At 52.9% G+C, this 19,154-nt stretch overlaps 1 protein-coding gene and 2 non-coding genes across 7 annotated transcripts in view; 2 read left to right on the forward strand and 1 right to left on the reverse strand.

Moving 5' to 3' along the window:
* VAC14 (VAC14 component of PIKFYVE complex) overlaps nt 1-16,724 on the reverse strand; it is a 121,614-nt gene extending 104,890 nt beyond the window's left edge. For 4 of the 5 annotated variants that reach the window (XM_006152661.3, XM_027773513.1, XM_027773514.1 and 1 more), the window contains exons 1-3: nt 16,329-16,432; nt 545-695; nt 62-229 (exon numbers count right to left, since the gene is read on the reverse strand). In XM_006152661.3, coding sequence (XP_006152723.1) covers nt 62-229; nt 545-695; nt 16,329-16,432 — 423 coding nt within the window. Of the gene's footprint in view, nt 1-61; nt 230-544; nt 696-16,328 lie in introns of all 5 variants that reach the window. The other variant, XM_006152660.3, reaches the window with a different exon arrangement.
* TRNAG-GCC (transfer RNA glycine (anticodon GCC)) lies at nt 2,960-3,030 on the forward strand. The gene has a single exon. It is a non-coding gene; the product is annotated as a tRNA-Gly (tRNA).
* TRNAG-GCC (transfer RNA glycine (anticodon GCC)) lies at nt 3,610-3,680 on the forward strand. The gene has a single exon. It is a non-coding gene; the product is annotated as a tRNA-Gly (tRNA).
* Nucleotides 16,725-19,154: the final 2,430 nt, after the last annotated feature.

Consider the following 19,154-nt stretch of genomic DNA (forward strand, 5'->3'; position numbering starts at 1 on the left):
CCTCAGCACCCCCGGGCCAGAGGGGGAGGGGGGGGGGGGGGGGGACGCTGAGCTCAGTTACCTTGCTCAGCCCGTCGAAGAGGACGTTGAAGTGGGGCAGCACGGCACCGCGGGCCACCTTGACGATGTTGTAGAGGGCCTCGCAGGCGTAGTAGCGCAGCCTGCTGTCCGCGTCATTGAAGCAGGTCAGCACCGGCTCGATCAGCTCCTTCAGGTACAGCCCCGAGTCCTATGATGGGGCAGGAGGGGGGATGAAGCTCAGGATGCGGGAGCCCCAGCCTCGCAGCCTGCAGTGCCTGTGGACAGCTCAGCTCCCTTGGAGCTGCTCGGGTCTTTTGGGGGAGGGGGCTGGGCCCAAAGACCCTGCCTGAGTCAGCTTCCTAAGAAAGAGGCCATGCCCGAGACAAGGCCGCAAGGTCGCAAAGCCAGCCTTGCTGGTCAGACTCCAGTCTGCGACGTCCCGCTGGGTGTCGGGAGGGAGGCAGCCAGCCGGACCACTCAGAGTCAAGGCTGTGCTGCTGTCTGCCCTTGGGGAAGGGCGCACCTTGCCGAGAGCGATGGAGCAGGCGGCCAGGCCGATGAGGCCCCCTTTCCGGCTGTGGGGGTGCTGGGACAGGGCAAACTCCTGAGACAGGGTCTGGATCACATGCTTGATTTGCACAGTGTTGTTCTGGGCCACGAACTCCCGGACCAGCCTGGAAAGAGAGGAGAGGAGGCTGTGGGACCAGTGGGATCAGGTTACCCCTGCTGTGGCCTCCAGGGCTGGGGCCAAGAAGGGGGATGACCTGTTCGGAAAGAGGAATCGGGGAGTCAGGCTCCTTGGAGCAGCGTCTCTCAGTTCTGCTGCTAGCTAGGGGCTGCTGGCTGGCTCACAGTGGCTTCCCTCCTCCGAGTCTCAGTTTCCCTTTGTGTACAATGGAATGAGGAACGGCGGGGCTCTCTCACTTCCAGGAAACTGAGAGCTCGAACGAACATCTTGTTGGGGCGCAGGTAATGCCATACATTAGCAGATGACCAACACCTGCACTCCACACTGCTCAACCCACCATTTGCGCATCCACACAGCCCTCTGCCTCCGTACCACTAGGTCCAGAGGAGCTGGGGACGCAGCTGAGGTGGCCCCGTCAAATAGCGAGATCCGCGTACAGGCAAGTGCGAAGCGGCCCATGTGACATCGCAGAGGCAGGCCCTGCAGGGGCTAACTCTCCTCCAGCCATCCAGGAGGGCTGCAGGGAGCTACCATCTGCTGAAATCAGCGTCAGACGTTCTCTGAGTAGAGAAGAGGCAGAACGTCTGGGCACAGGAGGAGCCTGGCCCCAGGAGAGCACTGAGAACACTCATGCTTAGGGCCGGGCCAGAGTCTGCAGTGTGGGAGGAGCAGATAGAGGCAGGGAGGGTCCGGCGACACCTATGCTTCCGACATTTCTAGGGGCAGCCCAGGGAAGCCAAGGGGGGGGGGGGGCTAAACCCCAGAGGAGAATGTGGCAGCTATTAGGGTAAGAAGGATCTGAAATATGGTGGATGCGGGGCAGAAGAGTGAGAAATTGTTTCTGGAATCAGACAGACAAGCACTGGTGGCCCAATAACACCTGTGCCTCCAGGGTGCTTACCTGGACAGTGGCATGGACAGGGAGGAGGAAAGGGCGCGAAGGAGGCTAGCAAGCTCCAGGGCAGCCTCCTTGGGGGGAGCACCTGTGGGTCACCTTAGGGGGAAGCTCCCCATGGCAGGTCCTGGCCTGAGTGGAGAAGCCGGGAAGGCCAGTTCAATAATGGACCCGTCTGTGTCTTTGGAGCCCTGAGGACACAAAGCTCACATTTCTGCCCTTTGGGAGCTCTGTGGTGAGGTGTCTCACTGTGACAATGGTGGCCTGGTGGGTGGCCCGATCACTGATGGGAACTGTGGCTTGGGCAGTCAGGGAAGTCTTCCTAGAAGCAGGACTTGAGCTGGATCTTGAAGGAGGCACAGGGAAAGAACCAGGCCTTTGGAGCAGGAAGTGTGTGAGCAAAGGCAAGGAGGCGTGCCTTGTCTGGAGCCCCAGAGAACACAACAGCATGGACGTCGGCCAGAACGGGCTGGCTGTGGTGACTCTGGCACTCAAGACAGGGAGGATGGATTTTACATCACAGAAACAGGGACGCCCCTTACGGATTTTGTGGAGCTCCATAAAAGGTGCTTAAGAAGACTACAGATGACTGGGAGTGGGGAGGGAGGGACGAGAGGACCCAAGACTGCAGGAGCCACCGAGGGGTGAAGAGGAGGCCCAGAGACCAAAAACTCTTCCAAGTAACTGCTGGGCGCACCCCTCACCACTCTGCCTTGTGGCAGGTACGCCGCTCACCTGTTGCCTAAGTGGGCTTTCGAGTTGCTTTGAAGAATTTTAAGGACAGTCATGTCCAAAAGGTAGCAATGAGTGTGTGGCTCCAGTTCGGTGTCAGAAACTTTCTAGTAGTTACAGCTGCCCAAAAGCAAATGTGCTGTCCAGCGAGACAGCGAACCACTCCTGCAAAGAGTTGTTCAGAGAGGCACGAGGCAATGGTTTGGAACAGACTTCACTTGGCAAATCGTACAGAGCCCCCATGACGTGCCAGATACTGTTCTCATACGAGGTGACACAACGGGCCTGGCTCCTGGGCTGGTGGTGGATGCAGCAGCGGCTGTCTCAGGTGGGGCTGCACGAATGGCTGCGAGGTGCCTCTTGCTCTAACCTCACGGTGCAGCGGGCTGTGGACGAACCAAGGGCCTCCGGTGCAAGGCGCAAGCTGAGCACGAGCTCTGCCGGCCCCACCCCTACAGCAGCCCAGCGAGGCCCCAGCGGACAGCTCTACATCTTCCCCTCAGGTTTCCCAAACCAGACAAACCAGCCAGGGAGGCCCAGTGATTTGCCAGAGCTGCTGTCTGAGTCATGACAGTGACACCTCTTTGAGAAGAACCCCACAGGTACTCTATAGAACAGCTGGAGCATTGGTGGTTCAGTGGTAGAATTCTCGCCTGCCACGTGGGAGGCCCGGGTTCGATTCCCGGCCAATGCAGTGCTGCTGTTTTGTCTTTTTCTCTGGAGGAGCCAGTCTCCCCAACCACACCAGAGCTACAGAAGCCATGGGAGTCAATGCACCTGGGGTCACACTTCCCTGCTTAGTGAGCATGGGCAGAGCAGCTGGGTTTTCCAGAGAAGCACCACTGTCTACGTGAGACCGGCCTTCATGCTTCACCTGGAAGGGGCCTCTTCCGCACTGCCTGCAGCCCGGGCCAGTCTCCAGGAAGCAACTGTGAAACTTGAGCACAGTAAAGCAGCTCAATGCTGGCCTAAGCGTGATGGAACAGGAGGACCACAGCAGAGGGGAGACTCGCCCAGTCTGAACAGGCTTTTGCTGCTTACAAGGAATTAGCTCCAGCTCTGGCCCGAGGGCTGAGGCAAAGCAACTTCTGATACCGACACACACACCCTTCTCCTTCCTGCCTTTCCTGCCACTCTGGGACCTCAGCTGCCTGGTCCTGCAGCTCTGCTGATGTGGCAGCACCAGAGACTGGCCTTCTGTGAATCATCACATACATGGTGAGGCCCAGGACTGGGGTTAAAGGGAGGTGCTGGATAGCTACTGCTAGCTGGAGCATTGGTGGTTCAGTGGTAGAATTCTCGCCTGCCACGCGGGAGGCCCGGGTTCGATTCCCGGCCAATGCAGCAGTGAACCTTTTAAATCCTTTAAGAGATTGAATTTGAGATTTCATATATTGTAAAGAATTTGGAAATACAGTCTGAGAACTGAGAATGATTTGATTCTAGCTTGAGTTTTAAATGCCTCTGACAAAAAACATGCAATTTCTTAAATTCTATGATGATCCAGAACCTGAGTCTCCTTGTTCTTGAAGAGTCCAGATGTGAGGACACAACGAAGCTTGCTCCCACCCACAGCCTGCTGGGAAGCCAGGGTGTGTTTCTGCTTGGCCTGGGTCAGAGCAGCACCGGGAGTGTGGGGAGGACAGTCTGGAGGCCTCAGCAAGGGAGTCAACAGAAGACCCAGCATGCTGGGCACCATGGGCACCCCGGATCCCCTGCCCCGGCTTCCCATCTCCTTGCTTCACGCCACCAACTTTCACTGCGCAGTCAGAAGGGATGTGGCATTCCCTGTCCTGGAGGGGCTCATGCAAAACAGAGAAAGTAAATCTGGTCAAAAGAGCACAGGTAAGGACAGGCAGGCAAGAAAGGGAACAGCCAGTCCCTGGTGGGAGGTTCTACGTGTGGCTTCATGCGGGTCAACATTGAGGGAGGGTTCTGAAGGGTGAGTAGGTGTTTGGTCCACAGCTGTTCAGATGAGGCTGAACAAAAGCTCAGAGAAAGGAAGAGCAGGCATTCAGTTGGGCATAAGTAAAGGCCACTGGTGAAACGGGTGACAGGGTTGGAGAAGTGGCTCCCAGGCGTGTGGTTCAGGACCCTGAGAGCCTGGCGAAGGAACAGGCATTAGACTCTGGGGACAGCGAGAAGCCAGGGAAGAACATGGCAGGTGAATGGCGGGAACTTAGAAGAGTGACATGCAGTGGTGGGAGGCATGGATCTAGACGGCACTTGGGGAGCTCTGAAGATCCCAAACCCTTACAGAGAGACTGCACGGTGAGTGGGGACAGCAATGTGGTTCTGACATTGGGGTGAGCTTACAAGAGTAACCATCAGGGGCTTCCTGAAGGGAGAGGGTGGGAAACGGGGATGTGTGTGCTCAGCAGCCCTGCCCCTCATCTCTGCAAGCCCAGCAGCCCTTTCTCCTCTGCAGGACGCCAGCTGGAAGATCGCTCACCCAAATCCTACCAAGGCTCAATTCGGGCACCGCAGACCACTACGGCAATGATGGCCTCTGCAAGCCCTGTGGGCCCGGGAGCCCCAAGTCTCTGCTGTCTGTACCCCTGCAAGTAAGGGCAGAATTTCTTCATCTCCAGGAAAACAAGTGTCCGGTAGACAGACAATGGTTCCCTCAGAGGGGAAACTAGAAGAATACGTCCTCGCCAATCTCAACAGCCCGACAGCACCGGGCCTGCCCTGCCCGGGGTCAGTGCGATCCGGTCCCACGAATCCAGCCCTGCTCCTGGTCTGACACTAAGGGTCACTGAAAAAGGGCCAGGCTCTCCAGCCTTCCTTCCTGGCTCCCCAGCACAATCGCCCACTCTGCCGGCCCCTGCTCGTGACCTTCTGCACGTCCTCTCTGCCCTCTCTGGGAGCAGCCACCGCCTCCCACATTCTACCCACCCTTCCACATCCAGCCTAAATCTAACCTCCTGCTTTTCCAGGCTAGCCCACAAAGTGAACACCTCTCCTCCGACTGCTGCAGGCCTCAGCTGCACCTGTTCTGTGCCCGGCCATGTCAATGCCACCAGTCAGACTCCTCACGTGTCCCTATCTCCACTGTTCCTTGGCAAAGTCCCCGAGGCCTGGTGCCAGGCTCCTCTGCATCCTCTCCTCCAGCCCCACCCCTCTGCGTCTAGGGCTCTGCATCTAGTAAGTGGGCAACTGATAACACCTTATGGGTGGATTGGGTCTTGAAGTCTGGCAGAGCTGATGGACAGCAGGAGCTGTAGGGCCAATGAGGTCATGTCGGGGACATGGGAGTGGTCTTCAAACACAAACCTGACCCGTTGGGCTCACCAGTTCCCCATCAGGACGGCCTAAGTCCTTACTCCTACAATTCGCATTAGTAGGAGCAAAGAGCACCATTGCTGAGATCCCCAAATGCACACTGAAAGGGGCCCAGGTCCTCGGAGCAGTGGCTGGTGTCGGGAGAGAGATGCGCCAGCCAGGATGTGACCTGAGGTGCACCTGCCGAGGGGTGGCGGTGTGCTGTGCTGCAAACAGCCCCAGGCAGCTGGACTGTGGCTCAGTCTCTACTTCACAGGGGAAGTGAAGAGAGAAAAAAGCGGCCACGGGGGAGGTGGAGTGAGTGAAGTTTGAAATCCGGGTCTCTCCACTTCCAGGGCTAGTCTCTCTTCAAAAACCCACATTGTCTCTCCTTTTATCTACAGGCGAGAGCCAGAGGTGGGGGATCTGAAGCTAAACTCATTTTGAAGTTAATATCTGGCCCAGAAACTCTCACGATCACAAATTCCTGGGGACTTTCACTGACACCAAGGTCACAGGCATTAACGTTCTATACGCCAGAGAAGAGAATGCGTCTGCCTGGCTCCCTCCAAAAGCACTGAGAACCGCTGGTTGGAGAAGCGTCCTTGTGGTCTGCTTAGAGCCTCCATTACTGACCGGTCAGCAGGGTCATGGGAGGGCAGAAACACCGGCACCCCAACACACTCGGATCCCATTGCCTCCTCGGCATCACATCAACTGCACACAGGGTAGGATGCATTTGGAACAGGCGTCAGCCAAGAGAGCATGGGTGCCTGTCTCAACAACACCGTCACAGCCACTCTGGGCCCCTGCCTGTGTGCACAGCATGGTGAGTCACAGGCTACAGCAGACCGGTACCCTGACCTGTCCTACGCACTCGCTCTGTCTCAGGGGTCAGTTATTCCATAGCTATCATCGTCTGCATCTTCCAGATCTAAAACAGACTCAGAAAACCAAGGTCCTTTCCCAGGGTCATGGAGGGAAGGTCTGAATCCTTGATGTCTACACGGCCCGTGTCCTTTTGACTATATCAGGGTCCCCTCTTTCATCTTCCGAAACCACTTCGATTGCACACCTGAGTACAGGGCTGAGGGCTGTTCTCTTGTACTCAGACACCTCGACACACAGGGAGGCCAGGAGAGGTGTCCTCAGGGCGCTTTGAAAGGCAGGAGCCAGCGCCCATTTGCTGAGCGCCCGCGGTATGCTGGGGGGCGTGCTGGATGCATTCCGTGCAGCATCTAATTTACACCCCGAAACGAGCCTCCACGTTAGGTTCCCTTCTGTCCATCTTACAGTCGGAGAAACAGGCCCAGAGAGGCAGAAAGCACGCCAGGTGCTGAGACTCACAGGTGGGAGATCCGAAGTCCCACCCACTAGGTTTCACCGTTCTCCTCTCCAGCTGTCACCCCCACCCCAGCCAGATGCCCACTGTGTGCCAGGCACTTTACCTTAGTGTTTCATTTGATGATGAAACATCCTAACCTCTGTCCTGGCCGCTGCACCCAGCTCCCCGGTGCTCAGGGGAGGCTGCAGCGGCTGTAGGGGTTACCAACGAGGCTGCCTTTACACAGTTTAGAGGTGAAATGAGACCATGCACGCGATGCCTGGCACTGCACGGGCTCCAACAAAGTCACTGCAAAGTGGGAAGCAGCGAGATACGCCAGGACCTGGGATCTTCTGCCGCCCACAGCCTCCATTCCGCACTCACTCCATATGTGCTGAGTGCCTGGCTCCCAGAGGGAGCTAACGACCAACCCAGCACCGACACTGTCACCAAAGCCGCTGCTGTGCTGTGGACCGACCCGGAGCTGCCTTCTCCCTTCCTCCCTGGCACGCCCAATTACCCGTCCCAGTTCCCATGTAACGTGCTGTATTCAGACGGCAACGCGGGCAGCCGTTGCCCAAACAGAATCCGGTAAACAGCTCCTCCATCTGCCTCGCTGAGTGGTTCGGTAACTAGCTCTCTACCAGCCCACTAGTCTCCAGGATCTGCAGGAAAAGCAGATCACCCCCCTCTGAGCAAGGGCCCAAGACCTTCGGGAAGGCCTACAAGGGAACTGACCGAACACAGGCTGAGCGCCTGAGCGTCAGAGTCAGGGACGGAGGCCTGACCTCCAGTGGCAGTAACTGCGACCATTTCAGGAGTGCTTCCTTCACACGGTGACAAACACCACCGATGTTCTTTTTTTAAATTATTATTTAATTTTACTCATCATTTAAAAAATGTGACCAGAGAAAGACAGAGAAAGGTAAGGTGAGAAAGCAAGCCGCCAAGTCTGGGACTCAAACCATAGTCGGCCATGTGGGAGTCCCGTGTCTTAACCATGCAAGTTGCCAGTCCCAATATTCTTAGTTTTTAAATGGAGATAATCCACATACCACAAACTCACTCTTCTGAAATGGACATTTGCAGAGCTGCGCAGCCAGGCACGGCCACAACTAATGCTAGACTATCTTTTTATTTCTCTGAGAGATTTTTGCTGTAGGACTTGTGCGCTCACCGGAGAGACAGAGACAGAAAAGAAGAAATCACAACCCCCCTGGAGGGACGGCCACACCACAACCCCTACTCTTCCACTCTCCTCTTAGGATTTTGGGCACAAATGCCCAGTGTGTTTCAAGCTGCTGGTCTGGGACTCAAACCAGCCAGCCGTGTGGGAGCCCAGCATGTTAACCACTATACCACCTGCTGGCCCCATGCTAGGACCATCTCACCACCCCCCGACACCCCCAAAAGAAACCCCGTACCCATTAGCAGTCACTCTGCATCTGTGCACCCTTCCCCTAAGCCGCTGCAACCACTCGCCCACTCTTGCCCCCACAGATCTGCCTGCTCTGGACATTCACACAAAGAGACTCCACAGTACACGGCCTTCTGTGACTGGCTTCTTCCACCCAGCATGTTTTCAAGGGGTGTGTGTGTGTGTGTGTGTGTGTGTGTGTGTGTGTGTATTTGTGTGTGTGTACAGAGAGGTTAAAAGGGGGGATACAGATTAAACTCACAAGGGCCAGGCGGGAGACACAAGTGAGGCCAAGGGAGGTAACCGAGGCTCTGGAGAACGAGCCAGGGATGAGGGCTGGTTCCTTCCTACCTGCATGTGGGAATGTGGGCTCCACCGAGGAACGTCTCTCAGTCCCTTAAGGGAAGCCAAAAACCAAAGTCCACTGTGAAATTTCTCAATTCAGGGGCCAGCAGGTGATGTAGTGGTTAAGGTGCTAGACTCCCACCTGGTCAACTGCAATTCAAGTCCTGGATCAGCAACCTGAAACTCATGCCGGGCACATGTGCATGTGTGTCCAGAATGCCAGGGGGAGAAGGGATTGCGGCATGGCCATCCCCCAGGGGTGATTTCTCACTTTCTCTCTGTCTTTCTGAGTCTCTGGTGAATGCATGTGCCCATGTGCCCTAGAGGGTAAAAATACACAAACAAACACAAACTCTTACCCAAAAAAAAAAAAAAAAAAAAAGAAATGCATTTCTCGATTTAAAGGACTCTGTGATTGGAGCTAGCAGGTGGTACAGAGGTTAAGGCACTGGATTCTCAGGGCCAACTGCGCGGTTTGAGTCCTGGACCCAGCAGCTTGAAAATCACCCTGGACTCCCAAAATCCTGGGAGGAAACTAGTGGAGAAGAGACCAGGTGTGGCCATCCCCCCAGGGCAGGCGGGGGGTGATTTCTCACTTTTTCTCTCCCCGCTTTCTGACTCTTGGTGAATGCACGTGCCCTGCAGCAAAACAAACAATAAAACACCCCTTTGCCCACCCTCAAAAAAACAAAAAACAACAACTCTGTGATCTAGGCCAAACCAAACAGGTCAGTGGGCAGGACACTGCCCTTGGCTACCAGCACGTGACCTCTGGATTAAGCAATTTGCTGAAGGACCCACTGCTGATAAAATCAGCTGAACTAGAGAGATTTTGAGTCGCTCCAGAAATTACTTCAAGACATTAAGTAATAAATAGTGTCTTCCCCACAGAGCTGGCAGGCTCCAAGGAGCCAGGTCCAACTCTGCAGTTAAGACTTTACTGAGCACTGAGCTCCAGTAACTTCCTGCGTGTCCCCTCTACCCCTCCAGCAAGAAAGGAGGTGTTAGTCAAGAGCTCTGATTCCCCCAGCCCTCCCTGGGGCTGCAGGGTTTCAGTAGCAATGGCATGCACCTTCTCACAGGCCATTCATATTTGCTGGCTTTTTTTTTTTTTTGGTTGTAGTTGGAGAGATTTTTGCTAGACAGAAAGTGAGAAATCACTCCCCCTGGGGGATGGCCATGCCACAATACCTTCTCCTCCACTCGCCTCTTGGGATTTGGGGCACACATGCACATGCACCTGGAGTGAATTTCAAGACGCGGGGCCCGGGATCTTGAACTGTGGTTGTGGTTGATCATGTGGGAGTCCAGCACTTTAACCACATAACCTGCTGACCCCCATCTGCTGGCTTTTGGAACTCAAAGTTCAGACAAGATTGCATGTATTCAGGGTGGTATGGCCCTACATTGGACTGTAACTTCAGAACTAGCGTCTTCCTGTCTCTCAGCCTGCAGACAGATGGGGCCTTGCCTCCACAGTGCCTGGGCACACCCGCAGGGCGAGTACCCACCATTTATTCTCTCCTGGAGGGAGAGCCTGAGGTCTTGTGAACCTTTCATCAGGACTGATCAACGACTGTATCCCTTGAAAGCAAGGCCCACAAGACCTGAAACTGCCACTCTAAAAGTCTTCACCCCAATGTCATACTCTAGGAATCTGTGAGGGCGTGGCGGGCGAGGCCGTGGGGGAAGAGCTCCAGGTCCGGTGCACAGCACAATAGGCCCATGCCATTTGGTTGGGAGACGCTGGCCACGTGGCACCATGCCGGTGGTCTTGAGGTTCTGGATCCAGGGGTCCTTCAGGTGAGCCCAGCATCCTCTGCACTCTGAATGTCCGTGAGGGCTGAGACCACAGTAAGACTCCCTCCTTGGCAGGGTCAGCCCCTCCTTGGAACATCACGGGCAGCACTAGCTCTGTCACCGAACAGAGAGGCTCTGGAGAACTGAGAGTGGCAGGAGAAGCTGCTATCAAGATGTCCGCGTGTGACATTCTTTTATTACATGCACGTCCCCCTTGGTAGGGAAAACCATCCATGCTGGCAATGGGGAAGCCCTCTGAAGATGAACTTAGGTTTTCTGCCCGGGTTCCAGCTGTGAAAGTGTGGCTAGCTTACTTAACCTCCAGAAGCCTCTGTTTTCTCGTCTGTGACATGGGGTAACACCACCTGGTTCACGGGACAGCCATATAAGATAAGCGAGTGTGTACCGGTACAACGGCCCAGCGCACCTGGTTCATGGGGCAGCCATATAAGATAAACGAGTGTGTAATGGTACAACGGCCCAGCGCCCCTGGTTCACGGGGCAGCCATATAAGATAAACGAGTGTGTAATGGTACAACGGCCCAGCGCCCCTGGTTCACGGGGCAGCCATATAAGATAAACGAGTGTGTAATGGTACAACGGCCCAGCGCCCCTGGTTCACGGGGCAGCCATATAAGATAAACGAGTGTGTAATGGTACAACGGCCCAGCGCCCCTGGTTCACGGGGCAGCCATATAAGATAAACGAGTGTGTAATGGTACAACGGCCCAGCGCCCCTGGTTCACGGGGCAGCCATATAAGATAAACGAGTGTGTAATGGTACAACGGCCCAGCGCCCCTGGTTCACGGGGCAGCCATATAAGATAAACGAGTGTGTAATGGTACAACGGCCCAGCGCCCCTGGTTCACGGGGCAGCCATATAAGATAAACGAGTGTGTAATGGTACAACGGCCCAGCGCCCCTGGTTCACGGGGCAGCCATATAAGATAAACGAGTGTGTAATGGTACAACGGCCCAGCGCCCCTGGTTCACGGGGCAGCCATATAAGATAAACGAGTGTGTAATGGTACAACGGCCCAGCGCCCCTGGTTCACGGGGCAGCCATATAAGATAAACGAGTGTGTAATGGTACAACGGCCCAGCGCCCCTGGTTCACGGGGCAGCCATATAAGATAAACGAGTGTGTAATGGTACAACGGCCCAGCGCCCCTGGTTCACGGGGCAGCCATATAAGATAAGCGAGTGTGTAATGGTACAATGGCCAAACGAGGGGCAGTTTCTCTCTCTGACACATCACCCATAATAAGACAGATGGGGCTTTGCACGTGTGCACCCTGGTCTCACCACCATCACTGTTCTGGGCTGAACCTCCACCCCCAAGTTCATACGCGGAAGCTCTAATGCTAACGGGACGAGATCTGGAGAGAGGACCTTTAAGGAAGTAATGAGTTAAATGTGATCTGAAGGGGGGAGCCCAGTCCCATCGGATTAATGTCCTCACATGAAGAGAGAGCAGAGCCACCAGCCCCAAAAGAGGTCACGAGAGCACGAATGTGAGATGGTAGTCCCTTAAAAGCCAAGAGCAGAGGCCTCAGAACGAAGCCGGCCTGACCAGCACCTTGATTTTAGACTTCCTAGCGCCCAGAGCTACGAAGGACACATCTCTGTTGAAGCTCCCCGGTGCTTGTTACGACGTCAAACAGACCAACAGGAATACAGTGTACTTACACGCAGCTAGGGCTCTCTGAGAACAGCTCAAACGTGCTTAGCACCTCTCGGCCTTCATTATCTCCCCTGATTAAACCCCACTGAAGCGGGTGGTTTGAGCCAGAGACTGGGACGACGCAAGGAAAGACCTAGACCCTGCCTCCTTGAAAGCCATAAACCAATCTCAGCGTCTGCTTTTAGAAGACGCATCCCATCTTCTGGAAGGACTTTGAATGATACCTTAACAGGACTGGTGGGCGCAGGCTTCCTACTGACACGACAATGTCCTCGGTCGCCCCTCTTATCCAGTTTCACTTCTGCAGTTTCAGTAGCCTGCATCAAGCCAGCGCAAAGAGAGCTGAGTACAGTTGGTACAGTGAAAGAGTCTGAGAGACCACATTCACATAACCCTGACTGTAGTTACTGTTACAGTTATCCTACTATTTCCTACTGTTGTTATCATCTTACTACTGTCTCACTGCGCCTGGTTTACAATTAAACTTAACTTAGGTATGTATGTACATGAAATATTCACGTACATCCAGGGCTCAGGACTACTGTGCTTTCAGAGACCTACTGGGGATCTTGGAATGTATCCCCCATGGATAAGGGGGGACCTATTGTACTTGGTCTGGGAAAGCCAGGGCAGATCTGAAGATCAGTTAAGACCTTTGGACTTCTAACACCTGCTAAGTGCTGGCAAACACGGGCATAAGATGACACCAAGACATGGATCCTGCCTCCGGGAGTCACAGTCGAGGAAGGGTGGCAGTTCAGAAACAATGACAACAGCATTCAGCAATTTCCTATTTGCCACCGTAATGAATTGCCACAAACTTAGAACAACACAAATGTACTATTACGGATCTTATGAGCTAAAAATTGATGTGTTAGGCAGACTGCATTATTTTCTGGAGGTTCTAGGGGAGAATTCACTTCTGTCTTTCAGAGGCTGCCCACATTCCTTGGCTAGTGGCCCCCCTTCTCCCATTTTCAAAGCCAGTGGTGGCTGGGCAGATCTTTCTCACGTCACATCACTGTGACAATGACTCTTCTGCTTCCCTCTTCCACATTTAAGGACTCTTGGGGTTACGGTGGACCCACCTGGACAATCAGGGTACTCTCCTAATTTATGGCCAATGAATCAGCAACTCGAATCCATCTGTTGCCTTAATTCCCCACAGTCACGGGCTCCGGGGCAGGTGGCAGACACCTCTGGAGGCCGTTATTCTACCAGAAACTGATGAGCGGAAATGACAGGAAATAACAATTATGTGATATACAATTATAAACAATCAGGACAATTACATATTAAGTTGTCAGAAAAGTCACAATGTATTTTGTCTGGAAAAATGTGCCACAACGTTTCTGATGACCCAATAATTTACACACGCACACACCCCACCCTGGGCTCTTCTGATTCCACAGGTCTGTGGTGAACTTGGAGAGTTTCTTTCTAACACGATCCCAAGCGACCCCAATGCTGCTATCTGGAGGTCACACTTTTGAACAGCAAGTTCCTCAGACTGCAAGTATTTTCCCACTTGGGAGAGTGGATAGTTATCCAATCACTCGGACACCAACTGTCAGATGCTGCCAGCAGTGTGCTAAGAAGGAGGATAAATACAACAGAGTCTCTGCTTTTCAGGGGTTCTCAGACAGCTCAGGAGGCAATATCCAGTCCAAAATGAGCCCCATTAAAGAGCAGACCCCTCCATTAACTGCTTGCAGAGTGAGAGCGCTTACACCAGTTGTGCTGGAAGCAACAATAATGTTGAGAGGAACACCTCCATCCGGGCACTCAATAGATGACTCAAGCTATGACAAAACCTGGTATTTCTGAGAAACAGAATGAGCAGTGGATGAACCAGGGTGTCAGCTCAAGTTCAAAGTCCACACAACCCACACACTGGAACCAAGCCTACAGACTTCCTCTGGGCTCTCCTACTAAATGGCAATACCCAGTAAGACTCGCTGGCAAGAGCAAGAAACAGGACATAAATGAACAGTTGTGTGAACACAGAGCTGTCGAGAAAGCAGAGCCTGATGAGAGAAGCGGCTGCATGAAAGGATCCTCTTAAAAGTCCAAGAGCTTCAGTTTAGGAAGAAAATAAAACCCACAGCAATTAAGGCAGTAGTTCTCAAGTGGGGTGACTTCACACCTTCAGGGGACAAGTGGCAAGGGCTGGAAGCAGCCGGCCTGTTAGAACTGATGGAGTGCTACTGGCATCTAGTGGGTAGAAGCTGGAGATGCGGCTACAAATCACAAGGCTCAGCACCGCCTGCTACAACCAACACCTCTGTCCCGAAATGGCAGCACGATGAGGTTAAGGAACTCCAAGTCAGCCCAGCCTCGATGGCATAGTCAAGGGTGTCCCGAACCGCAGTGCTGGGAGTCACAGGCCTGGATCCCTGGCCTGGTAAACCCGAAACACAACGGATTCATACACATGCCCAAGATCATGATGAGCAGCAAGGTTAGGGGAGGGGAACCAAGGCATGATCAAACCCTGTTGAAGATGCTTCTCTCTATCAAGTGCATGCACATTCTATCATGGAGAAAAAATTTAAAACTCAAACTAAAAGTTAAAACGCTCCGAGTGAAGCAATCTGTGCCAAGTCAAACAAACGAGTGCCACACCACGGACTTGGATGAAAGCTGTCCAGCAGAGCATTCCGCAATGACTGGAAACGTTCTGTAGTCTGCGCTGTCTGAGGCGGCAGGCAACAGCCACATGTAGCTCTTGAACACTTGACATATGGGTAGTGTAACTGAAACTAAATAAGTTCATCTTCTTTATATTTAAAGTTAATTTATTCCATACGTGAAAGCATGCATGAGAGAGAGAGAGAGAGAGAGAGAGAGAGAAAGAGAGAGAGGAGGGCACGCAAGCTCTTTCTTTTTTCTTTTTTTTTAAGAGGTTTTTGCTATAGGGCGCGTGTGCTCGCCAAATAGAGAGAGACAGAGAGACTGCAAGCGAGAAATCACCCCTCGGGGGGATGGCCAGGCCGCAATCCCCTCTCCTCCATTCTCCTCTTGGGATCTTGGGCACGCACGCACATGTGCCCTGCATGAGTTCTAAGCCACCAGGTCCGGGACGCGAACATGGTCAACTACTTGGGAGTCCAGTGACATAGTCATTATGCTAACTGCTGGTCCCACAAGCTCTTTCTTGATGCCACAATCCACTCCCAGCCTCAGCTAGTCCTCGGTCATGGGCACCTATGTGCCCAGTGTATTCAGATGAGAAGCTGAACCCTTCCCATGTGGTCAGCCTCGGAGAATGGTGCATTTTACTACTGAGCTACCATTTGGCATCTTATTTAGCCTTTAATAATTTATATCTACATAGCCACACATAACCAGCGGCTACCCTATTGGGCAGAGCGCATTATTATCCATCCTTCTGACTCCTGATTGGTTTTCTTCCAGTTTCACAGTCTGCTTCTTTCCCCACCTCTGAACCCACTCACCCACATGACTGCATCAGTGAGATTTGGCCGGGGGGAAAAATATGAGAGTAAAGTGACAGTAAAAAATTTAAAAACTTAGTAAAACATTCCCAGTTAGATATTCCCTGTTTTGGACATTGGGAAACAAGGCAGGCAAAAGATTAGATCAAGGTTACACAAACATGTAATAAGAATGCAAAAGGAAACAAAGATCTAACTATTCCTACTTCCACTTGCAAGGAAGGGCAACACGGTAGACAGTTGTAACAAACAACCCTCAGAACCTTAGACCCTGAGGTTTCGGATCTGATTTCTCCACTTGGTCATCTAACAGTCCCTTTCACTTCTCAGAAGCTGGGTAAGCAAGCGGGCAGGTCAACACACTAGCAAATTCTCCCGCTCTGAATTCTCTCCCACCAGAGGCCACTCTCTAACTGGTTTTGGTGGAGACCACACTGAAGACCACCACTTCCCAGGCACTGTGCTAAGTACTACACCTGGATTATGGCGCCTCATGTTCACTGCTGCTTGGTCCAAATGACAGCCAATCTGGAGCTAAGCTGAGACTTCGGATACGAATTCAACTCTCCTGCTCTCAGCTACGTGCGAAAGGCCAGTGCCCCGGCAAAACTCATGCCGGCTGAGAAGGCGTGGAGTTCCCCTAGGGAGCAGAGCAGCCAGGGGGCTGCCTAGCCAGGGCGGGGTCCCTGCGGCTCTTACTTCTCGATCTCCAGCGCCGCTACCTTCCGTTTTTCGTACAGCTTGTCATTGAGGGCGCGCACGATGTTGGGTGTGAGCGGCGCGAAGTCCTTCTCCGGGTTCATGGTGGCAGCTTGGGGAAACTCCCGGAGCCTCGAGGCTCCTTAGCCCGCGGCTGCCGGGGCTGCGGCGGGGCCAGGGGAGTCTACCGTTCGGCGCTGCCCGCGGGGCCGGCTCATGGACCACGCCGCCCCGGGCCGGCCTGCTTTGCTCGGCCTTGGAATCCGGGAGCCGGCTTCTGCACACCTGATCCTGGTCGCCTAATCGCAGCTGCGACCAGCTCCCGCCCAGTACCAGCAGCACTCACGGGGCAGAGGACATGTTGTTCGGGTCACATGATTCCGCAGCAGCTTCCGCCTTCCGCCACGAGGACCCGCCCCCTGTTAGCCACGCCCCCGCACGCAGGCCGCAGGTGGATTGGCCACGCCCCCAGGTCCCCGCCCCCTGCCCGCGAACGGCCCTGCTCTGCCCCGCACAGGCTGAGGGTGGTCTGATTTCTGCTTTACCAGGGCTTATCTCGCACACTGGGCTGCCTGCGCGTAGTAGGCTTGGTGCGTAGTGGGATTCTGTTGACATTTGGCGAGATCGGAAGGGTTTTTGGCGCCAGATTCACGTAGCGTAATTTATTCAATACTTACTGGAGTCACTGGTTCATTCAGTACTTAGTCACTTAGCAGTCAGGTTGGAATATGCCAATGTTTCCCAAATGGAGTAACATATTATGGTTTTTGCCATATCCTAGTACTAGTGTACTATTACTATATTTTCCCTCAAATCATTTTTTAAAATCTTAAATTCCTACTTTAGCTGTGTTTATGCCCTGAAATCATGGGTTTGAATTGGTTATATATTTTTTCTAAGACATTAAATTGAAGTCTTAATAAAAAATAAAGAGGTATGACTACCTACTTACTACCTAAAATCTCAGGTGTTAGTAGTAGCTGTTACCCCACCATCTGGGAGTCGGGGTGCATTTACCATGCTCTGATACCTAGGAGTGCTGGGTTACAGACAGAGAAGCCCCCACTCTGCTGGGTGCAGGGCTCCAGATGGGTCCACGGGAAAGTTGGCCCTTCAGGTACTTTGAGAATCACGCTAAACGGTGTGACAGACATCACAGCTCTGCGGTAAAATGTTAGTAAACACTTTGTGGCTGCAGTGTGGTTAAAGATGCAGCAGTAGGGGACCAGCAGGTGGCATGGTGGTTAAAACGCTGGACTCCCACATGGCTGACCACAGCTGTAAACTCTGGGGTCTTGAAAACGGTGTTTGGTGCCTATGGGTGCGTGCCTCAAATCCTCAGAGGATTTTTTTTTTTTTTGAGAGGTTTTGGCTATAGGGTGCGTGCGCTCGCCAGAGAGACAGAGAGACAGAGAGACAGAAAGCGAGAAATCACCCCCCAGGGGGGATGGTCACGCCGCAATCCCTTCTCCTCCATTCTCCTCTCGGGATCTTGGGCACGCACGCACACGCGCCCAGCGTGAGTTTTAAGCCACCTGGTCCGGGACACGAACCGCGGTCGACTACGTGGGAGTCCAGCGACATAGCCATTACGCTAACTGCTGGTTCCCTCTGGTGAGTCTTTAAAAAAATTTGGGAGAGATGTGATGTGGGTGAGAGATTGTCCTGCGGGCCTTGAAGAGTAAACAGCCATGAAGGGACCTGGGACCGGTCTCTAGTTGCTGAGAATGGTCTTCTGTCATCAGTTGCCAAGAAAATAGGGACTTTAGTCAGGTGGTCAAAAGGAAGTGTATTTTGCCAACACGCTGAAGGGGCTTGGAAACAGATTTTCTCCCTAGTTGAACCTCCAGATGAGGATGCAGCTGGCTAGCACCCTGATTTAAGCTTGTGGAACCGAGCTGAGAGACAAGTTTAGTCTATTTTGGATTCTACCCCACAGAAACTGAGATAATACATTTCTGTTGTTTTAAGCTGCTAGATTTATTGTAATTTGTTATGCAGCCATAGAAAACTAACTCGGGAATGCTATAATTTGAATAATGGTGTCCTCAAAGTTTCAATCTAGTTCATCGTGTAATGGTTTTGGGAGATGGTAAAACCTTCAAGAGGTGGGCCTAATGGGTGGCATTTGGATTATAGAGGTGTTGCCCCTATGAATGAATGAATGCTGTCTTGTGAGACCAAGTGAGTTATAACTCTCTTGAGAAGGGGTTAATTCTTGTGAGCGGGCTCTTTTTAAAGAAAGAAGGCTGCCCTCTGGTCTCTTTCTGCACTTGTCCACCATCCTCTCTGCTTCTGTTGGCCATGTGTTGGCTTAGACAACCTGACGCCAGCCTCATGTCTTTGGACTTTCCAATCACCAGAATCGTGAGTCAAATAAACCATTCTTTATGAATCACCCAGTCTCAGGGCCAGCAGCTGGTGTGATGGTTAAGGCACTAGACTCCCACATAGCCGATCCTGGTTCAAGTCCCAGACCTGGTGGCTGATAATCACACCAGGGCATACCTGAAGTCTCCAGAGAAGAGTGGAAGAGAGGGGAAATCACTCCCTGGGGAGTGATTTCTTGCTTCCTCTCTTTCTGTCTCTCCCTTTTTCTCTTCAGTGAGTCCACGGACCTTATGGCCAAACAAAACAAAACAAAAACACAACAACAAAAAAAACCATAAATCACTCAGTTTCAGGTTTAAGCAATGGAATGATGAACTAAGCCACGGGACTAATTTGAAACTCAGTAAGTCATGGAGAAACTGTGTCTAGAAAAAAACATGAAAAGTGTATTTTTCTTTACTGGTGGGTTTTTTTTATGGCTGTAAAGACCTTTTC

This window comes from Tupaia chinensis, unplaced genomic scaffold, assembly GCF_000334495.1.
Source record: "Tupaia chinensis unplaced genomic scaffold, TupChi_1.0 Scaffold000355_1, whole genome shotgun sequence".
Taxonomy (NCBI): domain Eukaryota; kingdom Metazoa; phylum Chordata; class Mammalia; order Scandentia; family Tupaiidae; genus Tupaia; species Tupaia belangeri.